The sequence below is a fragment of the Medicago truncatula genome, chromosome 5 (assembly GCF_003473485.1).
Source record: "Medicago truncatula cultivar Jemalong A17 chromosome 5, MtrunA17r5.0-ANR, whole genome shotgun sequence".
Lineage (NCBI taxonomy): Eukaryota > Viridiplantae > Streptophyta > Magnoliopsida > Fabales > Fabaceae > Medicago > Medicago truncatula.
In genome coordinates this window covers 43,151,882-43,177,559 of record NC_053046.1, presented here as the reverse complement: position 1 = coordinate 43,177,559, position 25,678 = coordinate 43,151,882, and the positions used below count along the sequence as shown (strand labels likewise).

At 32.4% G+C, this 25,678-nt stretch overlaps 4 protein-coding genes across 4 annotated transcripts; 2 read left to right on the top strand and 2 right to left on the bottom strand.

Annotated features, from left to right (window-relative positions):
* The first annotated feature begins 2,723 nt into the window (after positions 1 to 2,723).
* On the top strand, positions 2,724 to 9,895 carry LOC11426017 (probable ribosomal RNA small subunit methyltransferase B). Its single transcript, XM_003617791.4, has 17 exons — positions 2,724 to 2,935; positions 3,037 to 3,099; positions 3,617 to 3,771; positions 4,309 to 4,419; positions 4,636 to 4,701; positions 5,157 to 5,240; positions 5,329 to 5,415; positions 5,727 to 5,818; positions 5,919 to 5,979; positions 6,240 to 6,299; positions 6,633 to 6,693; positions 7,425 to 7,532; positions 7,719 to 7,837; positions 7,939 to 8,010; positions 8,122 to 8,207; positions 8,836 to 8,932; positions 9,105 to 9,895. Exons 1-17 carry the CDS (start codon positions 2,800 to 2,802, stop codon positions 9,234 to 9,236), a joined length of 1,590 nt encoding a protein of 529 aa, XP_003617839.2. The 5' UTR covers positions 2,724 to 2,799; the 3' UTR covers positions 9,237 to 9,895.
* A 2,306-nt stretch (positions 9,896 to 12,201) lies between these two features.
* On the top strand, positions 12,202 to 17,583 carry LOC11427401 (sugar transport protein 12). The gene is given in 8 exon segments (XM_039834773.1): positions 12,202 to 12,331; positions 12,440 to 12,544; positions 12,547 to 12,764; positions 13,166 to 13,289; positions 13,407 to 13,444; positions 13,446 to 13,835; positions 17,002 to 17,211; positions 17,560 to 17,583. Coding segments are annotated over 8 exon segments (1,239 nt in total).
* Positions 17,584 to 18,361: 778 nt separating this feature from the next.
* LOC11442320 (uncharacterized) lies at positions 18,362 to 19,126 on the bottom strand. Its single transcript, XM_003617787.3, has 2 exons — positions 18,996 to 19,126; positions 18,362 to 18,637 (listed from the first exon to the last, which is right to left on the bottom strand). The coding sequence occupies exons 1-2, from the start codon at positions 19,038 to 19,040 to the stop codon at positions 18,377 to 18,379; spliced, it is 306 nt and encodes a 101-aa protein (XP_003617835.1). The 5' UTR covers positions 19,041 to 19,126; the 3' UTR covers positions 18,362 to 18,376.
* Positions 19,127 to 20,432: 1,306 nt separating this feature from the next.
* LOC11442515 (probable L-type lectin-domain containing receptor kinase S.7) lies at positions 20,433 to 22,883 on the bottom strand. The gene has a single exon (XM_003617786.4). It carries the CDS (start codon positions 22,774 to 22,776, stop codon positions 20,731 to 20,733), a length of 2,046 nt encoding a protein of 681 aa, XP_003617834.1. The 5' UTR covers positions 22,777 to 22,883; the 3' UTR covers positions 20,433 to 20,730.
* Positions 22,884 to 25,678: the final 2,795 nt, after the last annotated feature.

Genomic DNA, 25,678 nt, shown 5'->3' with positions numbered 1-25,678 from the left:
TCGACATAATTCAAAATGGGAGGAGTCCTTTTTGCCTATTCACAAAGATGTATAAATGCCCAAACCCTACAATTTTAGGAGGTGAATTGGCGATTCACTCGAAAAATCATCGATAAGTATAATCAATGCGGCCGCAATTATTGCAATAATAAGCATAGATATTGAGATGATAATTGTGGTTGCAGATAACAATTTAAAACCATTATAATCAACAAAACAAATTGCAATTGAAATAAATAATATAAAACCCAACAACACCATCAAAATTGGAAGGAAAAAAAAACTCGATCAAAGGCGTTTTGAACCTAAACTTCAAGCAACAGAATATGCATATAAGAAAATTGAAAAAAAGAATGAAAAACGCAATTTAAAAAAGGTAAAATGAAATAACGATGAATTAAGGGCATACCATCGAGATGAATATTGGATGGAATGATGATTTTCCTGGAAAAGAAAATAAGGTGGGAAAGGAAGAGAAAAAATATTTATTTAGATGGAAAAATGTGGTGTTATAAAAATAAAAAAAAAAGGTTGAGGAATTATTTTTATTGAAAAGTTATAACGGCGTTAATATATACGTTACGTGTCAAAGGGGAACCAACCAGGAGAATGCGTTGAAAGAAACAGTAACGGTGTTGAATTGAATGAGAAGGAATAATCAAAAGACTAGAAGAAGGGTTTAACGCTACACCGTGTTTATTGCTGTGTCAGTGTGTGTGCCCACCTTCTTTGCAATATGCGCATCTGTCTATCTATCACATCACAACATCCAACTCTTACTTTTCCTTTTCTTTTTTCAAACAGAAATGATATTTGTACAATCATAATCTGATAATTTTTGGACAACTTTTTTTCTAATACTTACATTAGATTCTTAATCTCTCTCTTCATTTTTCTCTCTCCATTGCTTTTGATCAATAAGAAGAGAAAAAAATAAAATTGTCACCAAAGTTGTCATCAATTAAATGTACAAATATCACTACTCTTTTTCAAGTATGCAACATTGCAACCGATATTCCAGTAGTTTGATCGAGAAATAAGGAAAATCCGACTAATAATTATTTTATTTATCAATTGAATTTATTTTCTCCTCAACAATTTATATTCATCCCCTAAAAAAAACAATTTATATTCATTAACAATTTAAGTACAAAATTCTCAAAAAAAATAATTCTCGTACATTCTGGACACTATGCGACAATAAATTAATAAACTATCCATATATCAATTTAGTTGTTAAACTATATTCTCATCAATTTAGTCTCTATACTGTTTAAATCAACTAAACAGTCTATAAAATGTTCTCTCATTTAACTATTTAATCGTTAATAAAATTGATTATTTTTCATGATTGTTTGACTACTAAATTGATATATTTTTCATAATTTAAGAACTAAATTTATGAGAAAATTATAGTTTAGATATCAAATTATCTGTTAATTCGGTAGTATACCTACAATGGGTAGGGTAAAACCCCGCTATCATAGGTCTGGGGACGGGGACGGGTAATATCCACGAATTTAAATGGGTATGGACACAGGTAAGGGTACTTTACTGTCCAGTCCCGCAACCCCTCATATACATATTTATTTAATATTATAAGTAATTTTATTTTTTTTAGTGTATAATTAAATAATTTATTTAGATATTTAAGCCTAAACTAAAACTGCTTAATACAATAACAACCCCATCCTGCCTGTGTACAATTTTTTAGAGATATTTTGGATGTTTTTAATTTGACTAAATACTACGATTCATATTATTTTATGGTTTAATTTTAAAAGATTTAGACCATAGTTTTATTTCAATTGTGATGTTTTTATTGTCTTTTCATAGTTAAAGTGCGGGTAATGGGTGCAGGTATGAGCACTTAGGTACCCATAGAGCATAGGAAATGACACTAAAGTTGTTGCCCACGAGGGTACGAGCACATATACGGGTAATTTTTACAAATGAGGGTATGAGGATGGGCATTGTAGTACCCTACCCATTGGGGTACCCGTTGCCATCCCTAGTTCTGTTGGCACTTGTTAAAGATTTAAAAATATAAATAATTGATAAATTTTATGTAGAAAAAAAAATTACTTTTTGTTGTTTCAAAATATTAAATGCAAATTTTCAATATAAAATTTTCACTTTAAACTTCTAAACTAATGCCCTAAGGGCACTCGTTAGCATTTCCCTAAAGATTAGCTTGAGATGCTGGTAGACACTAAATATATGTTTGTTTAAGGATTAAACACTAAGAGTGTTTCTCATTTTCAATATTCGAACATTAGTTGACTACGATGTCAAAGATCGCTTCATTTTACCAGACTCAACTTTCAATTATCATTGGTATCAAACCCTTTTAAATAACAACTCGATTTAAACTTTAAAGCTTGACTTAGTAACTTGAATAACTATAGTCTCAATTACACCTTATCCGATAGTAATTTCATCATTTGTGTCACTTTTAAATTAGATTTTCGAGTAAAATTAAATAAATTTAGAGATTAAATAATATAGTGCGAGAAAAACTCTTCTATAGACACAAATACAAATGATAAATATTTGGGCACACTCACATCAAATGAAAAAATTTAAAACAAAAATAATTAGATCCCATCAATCAACATCATTTAGTTTTTTTCTTTTTTAATTTATACATTTAATGTGAGTGTGTCTAAATATTTATCATTTGTATTTGTATCTATAAAAGAGTTTCTCCACGGTGAGAATGTTTTTCCTCTGATGAACCGTATTTAACAGTTAAACCCCCAAAGGTACCATATCCAAACAGCTTACAAAGGTTCAAACATGGCGAAAGTGGTGTACATGGGAGTTCCTTTCCTCACACAACCCCACAAAACCACCATAACTTCTTCAAAACCATTCAAGCTTTCCCATAGAACTCACAGCACCAATATATCTATTCTCTCATCCACCAACAATGGTAACAAACTAAACTAACTATATTTCAATTACAATGCTACTGTTTTTTTATTTTTAGTCATGCACTTTCATTCACATTCACCAAAAAATTCAAACTTTCAGGTTCTGCCAATCGTTCTGTTAAACCCCAGAAGCTTAATTCAGATATTTCTCCTCACAGAGCTGGTATATCTATCCATTTATAATCTGCTTCCACATCAATAAGACCCTGTTTGGATAAACAACTTATAGCATTTCTATAGTAGTAAAAGATAAAATAAAGCTAAAATGTTTTTGTATAAACTATAAGCTGTTTTCATAAACTATTTTTGAGAACTTACGAAAATAAGCTAAAAGCAGCTTATGAATAATGTCATGTTGTTTTTATAAGATAAGCGCTTATGCTATAAGTTATTTCTATATCAAAAGATAAAATAAAGTTAATATGTTTATGTATAAGCTATAATCTGTTTTCAATTCATAGACTGTATCTTGAAGAACTTGTGAAAATAAGCTAAACGCGGTTTATGAACAATGTCATGCTGTTTTCATAAGTTCTCCCAAACAGTCTCACAAAACTAATGCTAGTAGATAAGTCAATCCAAATAGACCCTTGGACTCTAACAAGGTCTTTTTTTTTGTGCTTGTGCTTAAGGGGTTTTCTCATTTATTTTTTCTATTGAATTGTTGAATGTTTTTTTAGTGTCAGCTGTGAGATTGATGAGGATTGAACTTGGTGGTGCTTTTGCTGACCTTCTCAATGAGAAAGGAAAAGGTTCTGGTGAAAATGAGATGGGATATGTTCAAAGAACACTTGGATTTCGCACCCGAGAATTAAATAATCAAGACCTTAGATTGGTTATCCATTTCAACCCATTTTCAGTTTTACATGATACAAATTTCTGTTTTATATCAAATAATTTAAAAAATTTATGTTTTGGTCTATGGAGTTTCACAGTCAAGATAAAACTGAGAACCCACTGTCCACTATGAAACACCGACACGGACGCAAAGACATGACACTAACATGTACACAACACATGACACATACACAACAAATGACACAATACTAACACTGACACACCCATTTTGAAAGTGCCACATGTATTTGTGTCGGACACCAACGCACCTTCAATCTGAAGTGTCAGTGCTGCATAAGTTGTCCCAAATTAAGCAAAACAGTGTAGAATTTACTGTTCTACTGAAACTTTGATGATTCCCCCTTTTCCTTACTTTTTCCTATTTGTCTATGCCTTGTAAAGTTCAGATTGTTATCATTCTTAACTAGGGTGAAATTTTGAAGTGCTTTTACTTTTGAAACTACCTTTCGTGTCATTTAACATTCATGAGTAAATTTATTGATTATTTAATTGTTTCATACTGCAAATTAAATAGGTTACAGAGATTGTTGGGGGCACAATTCGTTGGAGGAGATACCTTGATCATTTAATCAGTTCATTGTGTCATGATAAAGATATATCCAGTATGGAACCTCTTCTCTTACAGGTAATTCTAGGTTTTATTTTTCTTCTGAGCATGTTTGCATGAACTATCAACCAAATAATTACTACGTACATAGTACAAACTGATTGAGAAGCTAGAGATTTAGTGGCGAACTTTATGAAATAGATATACCTTGTGTAATTATGAGCTCATTGTTCTGACTTCTGAGGCCTTATACTTGATATTGGATTACTGATCTTAGTACTTTGTTTGTGTCAGATTCTACGAATTGGCTTCTATGAGATCGTCAAATTAGATATGCCACCTTATGCTGTTGTAGATGAGGTATTTCATTGACACAAATATGCTTTTGTTGTTTCCTTGTTGAATAGATTGGGTTGAACTTTCTTTGCCCGGATGATATTGCTTGCAATGGATTCTCATTTGTTGAATTTACATTTCTTTTTTAATGCTGTCTAATGTCGACTGTCATAAGGGATTATTTTCTATGATAATCTGTTGATTATCGGTTTGAATTCAACATATATTTTATGAAGAAATCTGATAGGTTAATTTTATGGTGATTGTAAGTTTGATAGGTTAATTTTGTGATTTTGGTTGAGTGTCTGTGTGTGAAAGTGTGTTTGTGTAAGGTGGTAGAGATTACTCATTTTTTTGTAAATGTTGGGTGATTGTTGAGTACATTGAAAGGTTTGAATATTACTATGATTTGGCAATAAATATTTTTCAAACTCCAATATTGTCTTCATTGTTTTGGCCATCTCCTATGTGCAATGCAGAATGTGCAGCTTGCCAAAGCAGCTCTCAGGCCGGGTGCTGGCAACATGGTCAATGGAGTCCTACGAAAGCTAGTTGTGCTCAAGGTTTACTTTTCGCATATTACATATCCCTTAACTGCATGAGCGTGATACTACAAAGAATTTCTCAAGTCTGTTGATGTCTTGCTTCCAGGAAAATGAAACTCTTCCTTTACCCAAAGTGGAGGGTGATGATCGTTCTCAAGCACGTGCACTGGCAACTCTCTACTCACATCCAGTTGTGAGTGTGTATCTATTGCTACTATTTCTGCACCGCTGTTAACTTTTAATATAGGATAGTTCAGATTCAGAACTAAAAATCAATAAGGAAAAACATTTAATGTACAAAATTCTGCACCCCAGTAGTTTATAATACTTATGGTTTTTGGATATTCACCTTGTGATGGATAACTTAGTGTCAAAAAAAAAGAAAAAATCTTAATTAAACCAAGAACGTAGTTAGTAACTGAAACTTTGCTATTCACCAGACTTGTTAGCATCAAATTAAGGAAGGCTAAATTTGGGAACACTTTGTCATCACTTCTTTTGTAGTGGATCGTAAGGAGGTGGACAAAGTATCTTGGCCAGGAAGAAGCCATTAAACTGATGATATGGAACAACATTGAACCGAGTTATAGCTTAAGGCTAGTAAATGCTTCTTCCATTTTCTTGTGCCTTCCCCCAAAGTAGCATTTTTACACAAACAACAAAGAACTTAAGCTATGTTTTTTTGTCTAATTTCAGAGCAAATCGGGCAAAGGGTTTTTCAAGAGATGACCTTGTGACAGAGCTTAATGCATTGAAGGTGCTACCACTTCCATGACTACATGTTGCATTATCTTCTGCTTATAATAGTTTGTTTTTTTAATCTATTTATTGATTATTTTAATAGTGTTTAAAAATTCATGCTTCTTGCGATTTCTTTCGAATGATTTTGTCTCTTTCTATACAGCTCTGAGCAGAAGTTTATGTAACGTGTACAAATAACAGTTATATTTTACCTCTTTGTTCCTTGTATTATCGTTTATTCACTGCTAGGTTTAATTCCCTTTTATTAAACATCAGGTCCCACACAAGCTTTCATTGCATTTGGATGACTTTGTTCGCATCAAGACTGGGTTGCAGGTAGGATATTGAGGCGATGAGTTGATGATAAGGCTATTTTATCTTTTTGTTGAAAAAAAGGCTATTTTATCTAGAATTTGCAAACTAGGACAATTAATTTCTATGGAGTTACTGATAAGAAGTAAAATCTGCGAGGACTGAATTGTGTAATAGGCTAGCTAGTGTGAAATTGTGTTTTAGCTTGTTATTGACCTGCTGTCTGTATAATTATTTTATTTGATTTTTTTCCTCTAGGAAGTGTCGAAGTCATGTTTATCTTGCTATTATTTCAGTTATAAGAATAGGCATGACTTTCTCTTTTGAATCATTAACTTTTGTAGTTTCACATTTCAGATTATCATTCATGCCGGCCTATTCAAAGAGGGTTTATGTTCAGTTCAGGATGAGAGTGCAGGTGAATCATCTTTTCTCATAGAAGGAATAACTTTAAGACTGAAATCTTAGGGTTCGTTTACTTTGTTAAAACATTTTCTATTTTCATTTCCTAAAATTTGTGTTGTTTTTACTTGTTAGCAAGAAGATAAGAGGCTCTTGAAGTGAAGAATTGTTTTGCATTTCCGGAAACAATGAAAATGTCAAAAGAACTATTTTCATTATTAACTAAAATGCATCATTCCTTACTAGCATTTTATCTTCTCTCCATCACAATGACTCACTTTAAAAATATATTTCTCCTTGTTAACAAATAAAACTAACAATTTAGAAAATGAAAATGAAAAATGTTTGCACAAAGTAAACAGGTCCTAAGTTTCTTTATCTTGTTTCTCCTGTTTTACCTGGAACATTAGCCAATGCTTTGCCAAGATGATCTGCGAGAATTAATGTGTTATGTTTTAAATTCATGTTCATGTATTAGTAGGAGTTTAGTTTCTTCACCATATTCTCTTGTGCATGATACAATATACGAGTCACCAACTAGAATCACTTAGGTAATTGGTCTGCAACCCTTAAAAAGAAGTCATATGGTCAAAGGCCTTGTATATTGTGTATGCTATGTTTTTTCCCCCAATATATTAATTAAATAAAAATATTTTAAGCTGTGCCTTTATTTCCCTTAAAACGTAAGAGATTCTTATGTGAATAGGATTTTCTCTTGTAAAATGCATCCCACATTCTCCATTCCAGGTCTGATAGTTTCTATTGTGGATCCTCAACCTGGTGAGACTATTGTTGATTGTTGTGCTGCTCCTGGTGGAAAGACCCTCTACATGGCCGCTCATTTAAGTGGACAAGGTATTAATTGGTCGGAATATATTTATTAAAATCATGTTGGACCTTCTTTTGAATTGTCTTGTCAGACAGTATTTTTGCTCTGCAACGGTCTAACTCGCTGATATGTTGATATACTAGCTTCTTGTTTTATTACTTCATTAATGCATAGACAAATTGAATATTAAGAATAAAAACTTGCGTTTTCAGGTATGGTATATGCAGTTGATGTAAATAGTGGTAGGTTGAGAATTCTTAAAGAGACAGCAAAGTTACATCAAGTAGATGGTGTCGTTACCACTGTCCATGCCGATCTTCGTACATTAACTGTATGTTATATATCATTCCCTATTCTATGTCGTATTAAACTCTGCAATTGTTTATTTCTTATAAGTTTCTTTTTCCTTTTTTTAATTTGTTTGTTTCCCAGGACGGTGAACCACTTAAGAGTAACAAAGTTTTGTTGGATGCACCATGCTCAGGACTTGGTGTTCTTTCAAAGGTAGTTGTGTTAAATATTTTGTTTACTCGCTGTCATCGTTTATACGTAAACATATTTATGTATTTCTCTTTCCTTGTTTTTTAATCTGTTCTTATTCCCTGGCTTTTGAAGAGAGCGGACTTACGTTGGAACAGGAAGTTGGAGGATATGGAACAATTGAAGAAATTACAGGATGAGCTTCTGGATGCAGCATCCACGTAAAGCCATAAATTCTCTACTTCTCTTTGATTTTTCCTCTCTGTTTGTGTGCATTGATTGTTATGAGGCGTATTACTTACCACGAAGAACTTTTTTTTACGTTATCTCATCCACGTAAAACGTGTAATTTCTTATTTATTTTTTTTGGGATAGGAAAATGTTAGTGAGTTAGTGGTTATGTTAGTTTCTAGGGCTGAACCTTGGACTTTCTTCTTAAAACTCCATTGTTGTCCATCAACTCGCCAACTGAACTACTCACGTGGGGCACATGTAGTTTTTTATATGAACTACTACCATAGATGTTCTTAAAAGTTATTTTAAGAAATTCACAAGTCCAGGAGATGAATGTGATTATTACTTAAAATTTGGTTTAGATACTATGCTTTGCTCACAGTCAGTTCCGCTATGAAGATCAGTTTTCAGCTTTTCATGATTTGCCAAGTGTGAATACATTCAAAGAAGTGAATAAGAGCTTTACATGATGTTTGCTAATTATGAAACTGATCATGGCTTGTTGTATGATTGGATGACAACTAGTTTCCAAAAAATTTAAGTTTTTATAAAAAGTAGCTGAAATGGGGTATGTTGTTTCTCCCTCATGGAGTTTTTTTTCCTGTGCATTTGTAGATTGGTAAAACCCGGAGGAGTATTAGTTTACAGTACATGCTCCATAGATCCTGAAGAGAATGATGATAGGGTAGCTGCATTTCTAGAAAGACATGCGGTAAGTATTGTTTTATTACAGGAAAATTTTGAATAGCATTAGAAGTTACATGTAAGTTTAAATTTGAATTTGGAAAATCAATTGTTCTTTGTCTACCATTTTCTGTGCTGTTCAATACTCCACTATCCAGTCTCAATTTTCAAGTGCTAATTTATCCTTTTCCAAGTTTCAGGATTTTCACATTGATCCTGTAGACAGATACGTTCCACCTGATTTTGTGACACCAAAAGGTTTCTATTCATCCAACCCGGTAAAACATTCACTGGATGGCTCCTTTGCAGCCCGTTTGGTACGCACATTGTAAAATGAATTTCAGTGAAACCCTTTGTCACTCTATCTCAAATTGGATAACATTCGATGAGATTCGAAAGAGGCTGTGAGCGAGTTGCTTCTGCCATGATTTCTGTCTCTACAAATCTTAATGCTTTGAAATCAAGCATTTGCCTTCAGTGTGATACCTCACTTCCAAGAGAAGGTTTATAGATATGATGAGATTGCAAACAAGTCCTCTTTCATCAGGGGCTTCCAGAGGAGGATGAGTTAGTGATCCTCAAAGTAAATTCATATACACTTGTGTTTATGGGCAAAATTACCATTCTGCAGCTTCAACAAATTCCTTGAAGTGTAATTTTCAGCAGCTTTAACAAGGTCATGTGCTTATTGTTATGCTGCTAATTACAAATTTACAGCACATGACCATTTATATTATTGGATGTCAATGATAGATATGTATAAGGGACATATTACTGGAGTAGTAGAGTTTGTTAATGACAATTAATATGAGACACTTGGATCTTGTATTTGAGAGTTAAAAGCTAATCGTGGAATTTCAAGGTCAGTTTGTTATCATTGTCAATACAAGAAACTGCTTAGCAAAAGTTGATTCTTAATGTAAGTTAAAAATGACACTAGTTATAGGTTGTAACTAAATGAGCAAGGCACCGATTTTTGTGCTGTTCATGACCACATGTCCAAAACGATTCAATTTGGAACATCAAAACTGCAAGGCAGGTCCATAGCTGTGGTTGTTTTCCTAGTTTTTTTTTTTTTTTTGGCTCCAACTTGGCCCTATTTACAAAATTAACAATTTCGATATTCTTTTATAGATTCTACATAAAATGTCCACACGGTCAAACCACTAGAAAGACGCTTCTATAAATTTATATAACACCGTCGATATTGTTTTCTCATCATCATATGTTGAATGTGTATTTAGTAGTACAAAACGAACCTTATATGTAAATGACTGGTGTTGAATTTTAATTATTTTTAAATTAGTCAGTACACAATGTATTTTTAAAGGGAAATGTTAACGAGTGCCTCCATTTTTAAATTAGGTTTTTCGTCTATAAAAAATTATCGAATTTTGCTTTAATATGCTTAATATAATCTCGTAAAAAATTCGTATTATTAGTGTTTTCTTCGTTCTGCTTTTCTGATTTGGATTGGCAGCTTTGTTCCTGGCTTCTATGGATGTTTTGTCTGTCTTAATATAACATTGTGATTCGTGACAAGGTTTTTTCTTTCGTGGCTGCTATCTTTGTGGTGTGTCTGTCTGGCTTTGGCTTCCGTGTGTTGTTTGGCTGTTATTTTGGATGTTTTAGCTTAGCTGGTAATACTGAATATATACAATTTAGTGCTAGGCCTATTTAATATCCAATTGCCGGTTATTATAGAATTACTCGGTTGAAATTTTGTTCTTCAACCATGGTGATCTAAGTTTCATGCTTTTACACCCAAAAAAATGCATTCAGTTTTTCTTCAAATAAAAAACAAAAAAGGGTTCCGTCTAGAACTGAGAATGACGACAGTGAGGAAAGGAGATGACAACAACCACCCCTTTCATCTATAACCTTCACGCACCATCGTTGCCGACTCTTTCATTTGAGCTCATAGAAGAGATACTTTGTAGGTTACCTGTGAAGCTCTTCCTTCAACTTCGATACATTAGCAAGTCATAGAAATCCCTAATTTCTAATCCCAATTTCGCCAAAAAACACATTCGTCTGTCGACCACGCGTCACATTCACACCTTAAGCTTCTCCAATCTCTCACACAAATTCGTTCTCACATCTTATCGACTCCACTCGGTTTTCACCAATGTAACCGCTAATGCCACACGACTTGAGTATCCTCCAAATAACTATGATGAACAAAACCCTCGAAACAATTACATTATATAGTTGGCTCTTGTGACGACATCCTTTGTCTTGCTGGCTAATATAAAAATTGCATTCTATTGTGGAACCCTTCCACTAGAAAATTCAAGGAATTGCCCCCTTATCAAAGGCCACAAACTGTTACTATGGCTTATATGACGTATGGTTTTGGCTATGATTATGTTACTAATAATTACAAGGTGGTTGTTGTCTTACAATACTTCGTAAGTCGGTTTGAAATGGTTGAAAAAACAGAAGTACAGATTCATACTTTGGGTACCAATTTTTGGAAAAGCATTCAAGAATTCCCTTTTGGTGGTGTCCATGTTGAGCAGTAAGTGATACGTGTGAGTGGCACGATAAATTGGTTGGTTTGCAAAGATCGGACCAGGCAAAATAGTCCATGTTTTATTGTTTCTCTTAATTTAGGGAATGAGTCTTATCAAGAGGTTTTGCAGCCTAATTATAGAGAGGTAGATTCTAGTAACTTCTTGACCTTGGGTGTGTTACGGGGTTGGTTGTGCATGATTTTCTGATCATGATGTTTGGGTTATGAAGGAATATGAAAATAAAGTGTCATGGACTAAACTGTTTATCGTTTCTTACATGCTGAGATCCTAGTAAATGTTATTATTTTGACAAGGCCGTTTATCCTTTTGAGGATAACCAAGTGTTGTAGAATTCTAGTGGGGGATTGGAAATCAAAATTGGTTTTTTACGATCCAAGGAACATACGTAAATACAAATTAAGAAAAGGTTTTGGTTGATTTCAATATTCTCAAAAATAGGATTAGGATTTGATAAAACCATAAAAATAGAATAGTATGTTTGCATTCTTAAAATTTTCTTAATTAATGCAAACACGCAAGATTTTTTTTTTATGTCTACTCTAATATGGATGAGCATCTATATTAAGTTTTTTTTTATTTTTTTGAAAGATCATCTATATTAATTATGGAGTGAAGTTTTAGGAATACATACTAAATTAGCTCAGGTTGTTTATTTGTCAAACTTCTAAACTCTTATAAGTTTTTTTTTTTCTTCTTTTTTTTCTTCATGTATTTTAGGTTTTCTAAACTCTTAACTTTCTTTGTCATTTGAAACAACACAATGGCTGGAGGTTACATAGCACATGGCTCTGAAAAAGAATATCCGGGAAAACTCACCTTTAGGGTGTTCATCGCTTGCATGATTGCAGCATTTGGAGGCTTAATCTTCGGCTATGATCTTGGCATTTCAGGTACAATATTCTCATTTTCCATTGAAGTGTTTGACAAAATATGTCTCAAGAATTGTTCATATGACAATAATTTTCTGATTAATTACATGATAAACAATTAATGTATAGGTGGAGTTACGGCAATGGATCCATTCTTGCTGAAGTTCTTTCCAGATGTTTAGGCTAAGGAGCTAAACATTAAGCCTACGGATAATCAATACTGCAAATTCGACAGTCAGACACTACGTTGTTTACATCCTCTTTGTATTTGGCCGCTCTTGTGGATTCTCTTGGAGCATCCACCGTAACTAGAATCTTTGGAAGACGTCTTACCATGCTCTCTGGTGGTGTTCTTTTTCTCGCTGGAGCTGCTATGAATGGATTCGCTGAAAAAGTGTGGATGCTTTATGTTGGCCGCATGTTGCTTGGTTTTGGAATAGGATGTGCTAACCAGGTAAAAAAACATGTGGTTAATTCTTAATGAATAAACTCTTAGATTAATGTACATCAACCATGAGTGTGTTTTTATTCCATTTAGATTAAAAAAAACATGAAGAAAAATGGAAGCATATCATAATGCTTCCTGGTTGGATGATTAATTAGTCCTCAAGTTATGCTTTTGTTTATGCTTTTAATTAGGAGTAAATTGAAGTGACAAGATGGAAGGATTTTAATAGTTTTAATGGGTACTACTTTACTGATTGAAATAAAATATCTCATGATATTAAGTTGTGTGCATAAATTGTTAAGTACTTTTTGTGTGTGACAAATGTTAATTACTTATACTGTTATTAATAGTTCAACTTATTTATTATTTAAGTAGTTTACTAATGTTGCATTTTTTTTTTATAACAGTCTGTGCCAATCTATCTGTCTGAGGTTGCTCCCTACAAGTATAGAGGAGCTCTTAACATGATGTTCCAATTGTCAATAACTATAGGCATTTTTGTGGCCAACATAATACATACCACAATAATATGTTGCTCAACTTTGAAATTCATAACACATAATAGTAACTAATCATTTCCACTGGAGCTAGTGGTTAGGCAAAATAATACATACCACAATAATATGTTGCTCATATTTCTTTGCTAATACAAATTTGTTTTGACACAGATTATTGTAGCAGTGGCCCATTGCATTTAAATTTGGAGTTGATGGAAATCCAGGTGAGCTTCCAAAGTGGTATGCATTGCTTGTTGTGATAGGCATATGCGTGTATGTGATGGGATTCACATGGTCTTGGGGTCCTCTTGGATGGTTGGTGCCAAGTGAAACTTTTCCACTTGAGGTGCGATCAGCGGCTCAAAGTGTCAATGTTTCGGTTAACATGATTTTCACATTTGCCATTGCTCGAGTTTTCACCACCATGTCGTGCCACATGAAGTTTGGACTCTTCATCTTCTTTGCATTTTTTGTGGTGGTGATGAGCTTGTTTATTTACAAGTTTTTGCCGGAGACCAAAGGTGTTCCTATTGAAGAAATGTTTATGGTGTGGCAAAATCATTCTTATTGGAGGAAGTTTGTGAAACCAGCGGAAGAGCATGGCGGTGGGCAGGCCTAGTTTTAGCTTCACTATTAGTTTTTTTAAGTCATTTTTAATAGAAATCCAAATTACACTTACTTTAGCAGCTCTATTTAATTAGAGCACCTTTTGATATTTTTCGTAGTTTCTCATATAGACTTATTGAAAGTAAAAATATTTATTAAAATTAATAATCGGATTGTTATGTCGTTTCTGTTTTCTCTTCTTGTATTATCTAATTTTTAATTTGTATAATGCAACCTCTGAATTATAATTTATTTTATAAGACTGTTTGAATTAAGATAACTCTTTAATTTGTCGAATGAGGCAGTGTCTCAATATTTTATTGGTGAGCATGCTATTCTGATTTAAAAGTACTCATTTTTGAATTTATCAGGCTTGCTTACTTTTCTATGTTTGATACAAACCTATTGAATTTCAATGACATTTAAAGAGATAATACATACCATTAAGGCAATGATGTTATTATGCTTCAAATTCACAATGGAAAATTGTATTCAAAGCCAAATCTCATAATCGATCGCTTCACAATGTTATTCAAAGATTTGATATCATTCACGCTAACCTTTCGACAATGCAACCTTCTATGGCTGCTACTTTTAAATTGACTTTTGGTACGCTCACCAAACCAGTTTCTACATTGAAGTTTCTGCTGCTGCGTTCCAAGTTCAGTGTGACTGAATCAGTGTCTACTTCTCATATTTAATCTGCTGGTCTAACTACCTAACGGCTTAAGTAATGAATATTACTTAAAAAATTTGGGCAGAAATACTTGTAGATCCAGCAGATAAGTTAAGATGATACGTTATACTACTCCGATGCATTTATATAACGAACCTAGCAGATAAGTTAAGATTATGGTACCTACGAATACAAGAATCTTGTTTTATATTTCTCAGATCAATTTAATTCAACCTACTTTATCCTAGTGCTGTCAATTTCAGATCGCAGAAAATAGCGCCTTGTTCAAATTCTGCTAAGCAACAATGCTATAGCGCCACTATTTCACAATATTTTGTACTAAAGAGCATATATATATATATATATAAAAAGGGATTTTTGTAAATCTATTATAGGTTTTCATTCATATTCTGTGAATGTTAACAGAAATATGAGTTCTCTATTAAGATAGATCACATACTATTTTGTCCACCCTAAGCTGGTTAGCATTTCCGTTAGCTGTGCCATAACTTCTTTGACCTAAGGCAGCTCTTTGGTTTACACGCTCCTCCTATAAACTAAGGTCATGACTCTCCAACTTGGCCCTAGGTACAAAATTAACAATTTTTATGATATTTTTGCTTTACTTTGCTCTTGGTCTGGTGACCACCACATACTCACATAAACGGACACGGGAGGAAAAAGTGTGGTGAGCAAAAGTCAAACACAAGATTCCATGTAAAATGTCATCACATTAAAACCACTAGGTTTGAACAAGTTCGATAAATTAATAAATTTTTGAAAGACCATTCTAACAATTTGTGACAAAAACATTTGAGAGAATAAGAATACAATGTCATTTCTCATAGTTTTTGAATGCTTCTTGGCTTTATTGATACAATTTTTTTTTTGTTCTTTCGTACAATGATATATATCATACAAATTTCTAGAAACATATATGAGAACCTACACTAATATAGACCAAAATCATTTAACTAGCTTGTATCAAGAAATCGAAAATACAGTAAGCACTATTATAGATCTCCTTTAATTTTTAATTTTTGATGGAACGCCTCCCTTAATTTTCGAATTCTATTGTTGAATAAATCAAACACATCAAATTCTCCAAGTCCAACCTTAGAGTAAGTCCAACCATATATTGAGCTAAAGGTGGAGCTAGGTGGATCTTTCATCACTAAAATAGAGCCACCCTTTCATAGATTCAGTTCAAGTAGAAATGCTATAAATACGTAACTCAACGTTTCTTCATAATCACAATTCACATAACTTTTTTGCTTTTCGTAAAGCTTTGAGTAATGGCAAAAAATTATAACATCAATATGCTCTTCTTAGTTGTGTTTCTTCTTGTACAGAGCAAGGTAAATCGACATATTATTATGCTATGAATATTTATCCTTTTTTTTTTTTTTTTTGAAGAGATGCAATTTTTTTTTTACCTTCGTCCATAATTTTATTTTTGGATATAAGTTTTTCCTTTAAATATGTGAATCACAAGTATAATATTTATAAACTTGATCAAGGGTTTTCCGCGATTTCGATTGTTACCGGTGCTGCCAAAACATTGCACAATTACCCTCACCATTTACTCCCACTCACCTCACTTTATTCGTTATAGGTTCTTCTTTTCCAATGTAACAATACTCAAGCATGGAACCACGAATTCATAAACTTAAAAAATCTCATCTATAAAGACAATTTTTTTCTCTCTAAATTACCTATGTTACATACTTACATAACAACACCAAAATTAAGAGAGTCTGTGGAGGAGGAGAGATCTAAGAATTGAACTAGTAATGAACTGTAAATAAAGAAGAGGTGATGACCAAAATTATTTACATGATTTTCTATCAATGTACAAAAGGGTTCCATTAATTCTTTATATCCTTTTTAATGTTATTACATGAATGATTTTATTTCAGGCTCATATAATTGGAGCTACCATTGAGGCTCCAACTCCAGCTCCGGCACCATCTCCATCTCCATCTCCAGCTCCAACTTCAACTACAGCTTCAGATTCAACTCCAGAAACTCCTGCAACTCCGACAACTCCACCAGCTCCAGTGACTCCAACGCCTCCTGCAACTTCACCAGCTCCAGTGACTCCTGACCCAACGGTAAGGCTTATAACATTTTGTATTTTTTGTTTTAATTGGACAATTTTTCTTGAAGATAATTATTTACGTCGTTTTTTCTCATGTTAATTTCATTTTTGTTTAATTGAGTTTCAGGATGGCACCACTGAAGGAAGTCTTAAACCAGAAGGTATTGATTTAATGAAGGATATAGCTTCACTCATAAATAAATTTTACAAAAGATATTGTTGATATAAAATCTATAATAAAAAAAATCTTTCTTTACTTTTTATTTATTGTTAAAATTTGATGTTACAACATTCATTCACTAAAATGATGTACTAACTAATATTGCATGGTTGAAATTGTAGAATGTGCTCCTCGATGTGAAGATAGATGCTCAAAAACACATCACAAAAAACCATGTTTGTTCTATTGCAAGTATTGTTGTGCCAAATGCTTGTGTGTACCTCCAGGAACTTATGGAAACAAGGAAGTTTGTCCGTGCTATAACGATTGGAAGACCAAAGAAGGAGGACCAAAATGTCCTTGAATTATGTTTTTTCATTTCTCATCATGTACTATACCACAACATTCGTTTAGTTTTTCCTCAAGAAATAAAAGAAAATTATTTTATACATGCTTGAGACATTTTTTTATAGTTTAATACTGTATCCATTGTCAAATTTATATTTCTCATACACGCAAGAAAAGAACACTACTCTCGTGTTCAAAAAAGTTGAGAACTCAATAAAAAAACAAAAAATCATCATTTGGGTATTAAATTAAACTATAGCAGCAATATGGGTGACAATAAAAACTAATACTATTGTAATCATATATGAACCATGCATGCATGCATACAAGCAAGCAAACCGAAATTAGAAACAGAAAGTGACAAAAAATAATACTATTGTAATAACATAGTGAACATTTTATATTTATTTCAGAGGATTTTTTTTCCTCGTAAATGAGGTAAGAACAAGAATATAAAAATGACTAAATGAGTTAAGGACTAATTGTAAAAAGGGTCTTGCTAACTCAAGGAGTTTGCTTAATGGTTAAGACTTATGCTTGGGTCTTTGTTTTGGTCAAAACTTTGAGCCTTTTTTGAACCATCGAGTCAAACAATGTATATGATCATTTACATTCTTGGACCCAAGACTATTTGGATTAGTAACCTTTAATTATGGAAGGAAAACATTGATTTTTAAAGTGATTAATTACTATCCAAGAGGGAAACTAAATATGTACTCTTGAAAATTGAATCCTGTTCAACATCTTTGAACTAAAAATTAAAAGCATCATTTCCTTTGAAACTTTAAGAAAATGAGACGGTGAAATAGTAAAACTAAAAAAAAGATGGTATACCAAAGTTTTAGTAACCTTTTTTTAATAGATAATTTATTTTTTAAATAATATAATTGATAGAGAAAATTTTAATTAATTATTTAATTAATTATAAGAAGAACAAATCTTTCATGTACCCATTTTATTCAATATAAGCACAGTATTCTTGGTTATTATTTCGGCTTACACAATTATGATTTATTTATTTTATATTTTAGATAGATATTATTGGTTCATTTAACAAACTGTGAGTTATTCATATAAGTAATTATTTTTCTTTTAATTACTTTAAAGATATATAATTTTTAATGAATATTATACATATAACTCAAACACTAAATTCATTCATAATAATGCCTCGGAGACAATGTATGAATCTGTTTTCTATAGTTATCGTTATTTCTGGAAGGTTTAAATTCAACCTCTTTTAGGTAACAATGGCTCCATTTTCCTTGCTGCATGTTGAAAAGGCTTCTCATCTTGATGCACATGGGTGTGATATAATATGATATTAGGATTTACATCAAAGTCGGTAGTAAAAGAATGATCTTCTTTTCCTTCATCTAATGCTTTTGGAACTTGAATAAGGTTTTTAATTGCTTCAGGCATAGGTTGTTCATTCATCTTATTCTTCCAATAGTCTCCTAAATCTTTTCTTGCATAGCTCAGGTTAGCAACCTATATAATAATTTCAACAGAGATAAAGTTAATAGAGTTGGTGTATATTTAGTTTCACTTTTAGAGACGACAAAATTGATGTAGAATTAATTTTGATATATTTAAATATGTTTGCGTATAATTGAATTTACCTCAAGAACTGATTATAGCTCAAACACAAAATTTAAAGTTTTTGCTTCTTCAATTGAATTTTAACATCAAATTTATTGTTTCTTCAATTCACATTGATTCAAGTCATAACTCATTTTTAGTAAAAAACAATTTTACAAAATCAACTAATTCAAATTCAATTTTTTTTCACCGCATAATCAAACACATACTTGATAAAATGAATTGAACTTCGGCAAGAAAAACTTACCAGGAGAAGAGAGAAGACAAGGAATAAGGCTTGAATGGACTTCATTTCTTTTGCTAAGATGTGGTATGGAATCCTTAGTATCTTGATTATAATTTTTTATGAAGGACAAAAGAGAGATGGTGTGTCTATATGGTGCATTAATACATGATGTCAAATTAAAGTTCCCCTCAAAATAAAAAATACTTGATGTCAAAGTTGGCACGTGCACCATCAATTTAACCAATTCAAATAGAGTTCTCATTTATTTGATTATAGTACCAAGTGAAGTAATCTTTTGTAAATTGGAGATTATTCTTAAATTTATGCCCACCATCTGCATGTGGACAAAACAAAATGACACCGACAAAGTAAAATAAATTTTATTCTATTTCATTCTTCCAGAGTCCATCCTTTTAATATAATCAAAATCAAAACACCTCAATTTTAAATTATATGTTGAGTACTCTTAATATGAAAATAACTTCATACATTGTGTTCTATATTTTTATTTTAATGCCATTACCTAGGTACTACCCATTCCTTGGAGCCGTGTACATCTTCAGTTGCGGTTCTTATATGCATTTCTTATGTTTTACGTACTTCATTGAAGGAGATCACATGGTTTCCATCATTTTATGTGTAAGAACCACCTTTCTCTAATAAAAATATTATGAATTAAGAAACCAGTTTCTTTCTAACAAAAAGAAAATTGATGCATTTAATTGTGCATCCCATTCAAAACAAAGAACCTATGTTGAGTTCTACTACCATTTTAGGATAAATGTAGTGAAAATCTGTTAAATTCTTAATATGTGACATGCTATGATGATATCTTTGAAGTCTAGTATCTACTTTCATGATCTCTTTTTAAATGCCAGAAATGATGATGCATACATCATGCCTGTTTTTTTTTTTTTTTTTTTTTTTTTTTTTTTTTTTTGTGAACTCCATACATCATACATGCACATGCCGCATGTGACATGCGTATAATATATAGTTAGGTAACCTTATTATTTTGATCTGAACAATTCAATAGAGTTCATCCTCTTGTTCTTTGCAAAAATGACTTACTCAGATACTCTATACATTCCTTTTGGTTTTGAAGAGTAATAAAATCATGCGTGAAACACTTTTAGGACTGTCACATTCTAATAAAATTGTATACAAGGTCAAATAATCCATCTTATTTTCCTTTTCAAATGGAGTCAATCTTAAGTCTAACCACACTAAGCAAGTGTGTTACACATTGTTTGGACGACATTCTTTGCAGACCCAACAAATTAAAAATAAAAACCCAATTGCAAATATTTTTAATGAAAAGGGTCAAGGCCTATATTATTAACAGCCTAATTTGAAATTAAAAATTACAACTACTTGTTTCAATTTTCCATTTTCTCATTTTTTGACCACCTAGAAGGTTTGAACACCATGAGAGTTTGAGAGAGCATCCAAAAGAGGAAAACAGTAAGCTGATTGTTACTGGAATGAAACTTGAGAAAGAGATCATATGACCAAAAAATAGTCAATTTCTGTATATACCAAAACTACAATATCTGTACCTGAAATACAACCTAGCCTGACCATATACCATGAAATGCAATAGATTTGCACTAAACTACTACTGTCAATGAACTATGACTACTTTTCTGAGTGATTACTCAGACTAGAGAACAGAAACTTTACAAGTAACAAAATCAACCCCCCAAGGGGAAACAAAAAGGAATAAAAGAATGAAATGAACAAGTTCAAAAACTTTTCAGTGAATTTTAATCTCACACATAGACTGGCTAGTATTGAACTCTTCATAATCAAGATCATCATCAGAAACAATCTCATGAATACTCAATGGTAAATCAGATGAGAAAGTTAAGGTTGGCTTTACTTTTGGCACAGCAAATTGCATAGCTTCATTGTTGAGAATCTGCAAAACCCTTCTCATTGTAGGCCTTGCAGCACTATCAGGATTAGCACAGCTCAACCCTAACAACAAAAGCTTCGTCATTTCCTCTTCCTCGAATTCACCATTCAACCTCTTATCAACAGCCTCAATTATCTTCCCTTCAGAATACAACCCCCAAACCCAATCCACCAAATTAATCATCTTTGGACCCTCTCTTTCAATAGGCCTTTTCCCACAAGCCACTTCAAGCACAACCACACCAAAGCTGAAAACATCAGTCTTATCAGTAGCTTTACCATATTGAAGATATTCAGGTGCAAGGTATCCCATTGTTCCAGCAGTTAAAGTTGAAACAGGACTCTTATCATGATCCATGAGTTTAGCCAATCCAAAATCACCTAACCTAGCATTGAAATTCCCATCCAGCAAAACATTCCCAGTTTTAATATCTCTATGAACCACTCTTTGCTCACATTCCTGATGAAGATAAACCAATACAGAAGCCAAACCAACAACAATATTATACCTAATAGACCAAGTCAACAATTTCCCTCTCTCAGGTTCTTTGTAAAGCATCTTGTCTAAGCTTCCATTAGGCATGAAATCATAAAAAAGAAGCAACTCACCTTTCTCAACAGACCAACCCAACAACTGAGCCAAATTCTTGTGCCTTAAACCAGCAATGATGTTCAATTCAGAGAGAAACTCGGTCTTTCCTTCATGTGAATGCCTCGATCTTTTCACTGCAGCAATGGTTCCAGACGATATAAAGAACGCTTTATACACAGTTCCAAATGAACCGTGACCAACAATCCTGCTCGGATGAAACTCTCTTGTAGCCGATTTCAATTCTCTGTAACTAAACTCCCTAGGACAAGCAACAAACCCAGTTTGAAAATTCTTCGACACCCCTTTTCTCACACCTTTCCATTTCATAAAAGAATAATACCCCAACAAAGTAAAAACAACACAGAAAAAAACAGGACCTGCAACAGCAAAACCAAAACCAAACTTTTTCTTCGAAGACGAAGAAAAAGAATTCTTCGAAGAAAAAGTAGAACGCGACCCACGAACTTTTACCTCATTCCCGGTACTTACACCAACAGAATTATCGGAAACATTGTGACTACGCAACCTAGGTCTTGCAGGCTCAAACCCAACAGTGTAAAAACTCCATCTTTCAATTTGATGAAGCTCAGTACTTTTTTCAGCAGAAGCTGAAAAACCAACATAAACAGCTTCATTATCACAAAAATACTCCGAAAGATCAACGGTAGCTGAAAGAATAGGATCATGTGGCTTCTTAGTAGAATAACTCAAGAAAACAGAAAGCAAATTCTGATCAGTCTTGTAATCAATCCAAGAAGTGATAGTGTTACCACTCTTGAGATCAATCCCATTGAAAATTGGATCAACAATTTTAAGAGAGTTCAATGTATCAATATCAAAACCTATATGATTTTCATTTGGGTCATTGAAATGTGGGTTGAATCGCGTATCGAATTCAACAGCAATAAAATTTGTAGGAAGACCAAATGGGCTTGGTGACGATGTTGATGAGAGATTGTTGGGGGAAAGGAAGAAAGCAATGCCATCACCAAAGGAAGTGGGATTTGAATTTGTAATAGAGAAAGAGAACGTTGTTGAGAATGAAGACGTGGTGTTTGTTGAAATGTCAAAGAGAGAAATGGGGTGTTTGTAGATGATAGCACCGGTGGAGAAAGTGGTGGGCTGAGTTAAGGAAACGACGCCGTTGGTGGTTAGAGATGAATCGCCGAGGAAGGTGAGGTTGGTGGCGGTGTCTGCGGTGGTGAAGTAAGGGAAGTCGAGGTGGATGTTACCGGCACCGGAGGCGGTGAGGATGAAGGTGGAGAAGAGAGTGAAGAGGGTTACGGGATGCATTATGTGGTGGTTGCTTCAAGAAGAAGAAGAAACAAGAAATGGGAATGGAAGAATGAAGAAGAAGTGTGTTGAAGCGGGAATAGTTAGTTAAAGTTTGTTTCGGTTTAAACGGTTCTAAACTAAATTATTTTTTCGATAGAACTTTTTATTAGTTTTTTATGGATGTTTTTAACAATAAAAGTGGGTGGCATTTAGTATACACAAGTTCATGTTTTTGGGTATTATACAAAAGTGAGTTTTTCACCATTGATATATTATTAAAAAATTCAATGGCTAAGATTAAAGAATGAGTACTTGTTTAGTAGGTTTGGTGTTTGTTTGTTGGTATTTGCAAGTATGGTGTCCAACAACAATAGAATTGAATTGATACATTTATGAAAATAATTATTTCATAACAAAATTAATACTGGAGAAAGTTCTAATTATATTTAATACTTTTAAGTGTAGTAATTTTTTTTAAAAAGTGTTTTAATTTAAAATAATTGACGCAAAATAAAAGTATTGTTTGTGAACCGAGTAATTATGAAGAAAAAATAATTAGTATATATCACCATTTTTTGTTAGAATCAGAACTGTAGTTTTGTCATCCTTATACACTTCGTCTTCAACCTTTTTCCAGACTCATAAAAAAAAATTATTTTGTTCTTTCTTTTTATACCTTTTCCATTAACGTGAAAAGATTGAGATTTCGAGGTTAACGATCTTCGCCGCTCTTTCAGATTTTTTTCTAGTTATGGTTTCCTGTATTGGCGTCTAACGTCTTTGTAATTGTAAGAACAGTCACCGCGATCGGAGCATGAACAATCACCACAGCGAGAATGAGATCTGCTAAGACCGACTCTTTGTCGAGAGCCGAATCAACGACGACATGTAAAGGTGCGATTTTGTGGTGGTTGAAGGATTAATGATGAATGATGCCGTGTGTTTGGGAGCCATTCTTTATGGGCTTGTGGTTGGATCTGAGAATTAAGGCAAAGAAGAAAGATGAAAGGGATGAGCATATTTTAATATTAAATATTTAATAAAAAATAAGTTGGAGATAAGATAGTATAATGAACAAGGATGAACTCAATCTGCTAAAAAAAAAAAGAAGGATGAACTTGATTTAAGACTCCAAAATTTTCTGTGTTTCCAATTCAGTCTCCTTTATCGTTGTGTGCCTAAGGTTTTATTGATCAATGGTTCAAAGGGTATAAAATATTTACGGCATCCTACATAATAATCAAAAGTTTTGGGTAGCCAGTAATATAACACTAAAAAGATTATGGGTGAAATGTTAATTTTGTATATCACCGTTGAAACTGCCTACCAAAAGTAACAATTGCTTTTTGTATGGTACACAAAAAGTATTACCTGTGTATTCTAAATGGTGGCCTATGAACACAATTTTCACTACATTGAGTTCTTGTTAGTCCTACCCGATATTAAAAAAAAAAAAAACAATTTTTTTTTTATCAATGATGAATTGATTCGAATGGTAAAAGACTAAAACTCCTAAGCATATAATTAAATCTTCGATATTTTTGTCTGACTTATCTTGTATATCCTACAAGTTTTTTGAGGAAGATTATTCATTGTTGAACGATGATAAAAACATCGTACATATACGATAAAATATTTTTTTAAACCAACTGTCAAAAATCAATTAAAGATGATAATTTTTTTACGGCGCATCTCTAATTCTAGTAATTAGAAAGAGAAAAAGAATCCAACTCAAATTATTTTTGAACTAATTTTATTTTTTTTCGTCAAGTTGGTTAGTGGCTAGACCACACACCGTAAGTATGAAGAAATGAAGATTCGAAGTTCCAACTTCAACCTCTATATATCAATATTCATGAAATTACTCATTAGACCATATTTATGGAATGAATCGAAGAGTTTATTTTAGGGTTAAATATGTTTTTGGTCCCTATAAATATGTCAACTTTTTGTTTTAGTCCCTCTAAAATTTTCCTTCAACTTTTAGTCCCTATAAAATTTTCAATCTTCACTTTTGGTCCCTCTTTTAAAGTAAACTCATATGTAGAATTCATATTTTTTAATCAAATTTTCCAGGAAAATTCAAAATATTACAAGAATCACCCCAAAAAAATTTTAGAATTTTTTAACAAAACATGAATTTAATATGAATTTTTATATGTTTTACGGTTAAAAATTCATATTTAATTTGTGTTTTGTTAAAAAATTCTAATTTTTTTTAGCAATTTTTTTTTTAGAATATTATACACATTTCTACGCAATTTAATTAAAAAAAATAAAAAAATAAAATTAAAAATAGGGACCAAAAGTAGTGATTGAAAATTTTATAAGAACTAAAAATTAAAGGAAAATTTTAGAGAGACTAAAACGAAAATTTGACATATTTATTGGGATCAAAAACATATTTAACCCTTTATTTTATTACAACTAAATAAGCTAATTAGAAATCTAACCTTTCATCCTAAACTTAAAAAAAATATCAATTTTACTTTTCATTTGTTTTTGGTCAAGACATGCATGTAAGTGTTTTTTTATTCTATGTTTCAAAAAACAATGTTTTTATTGTAGATTTTTTTACCTCATTCTCCAACTCGTACAAACACCTAAAAATTATATAAATATGACAATAAAATGTATATTTTATTGCGAGAACTAAATTGGATATTTTTTTCCTTTGGATTACAAAACTGAATCTATTTTTGTTGGGAACTAAAATGGGTTTTCAACAAACAAAATAAAATTTATAAATTTGGGGTAGAATCGAGTTAACGACTAAAATTACCAAACACGGGGTGTGGTGTGTTTGGTTATACGGTGAATTAATCTTGATAAAATTAATTTTAGTTAAAAGTGAGTTAAAAGTGAATTAATTTATGTTTGGAAACACCACATAAAAGTGATTCTTATGAGTTAATGTTGT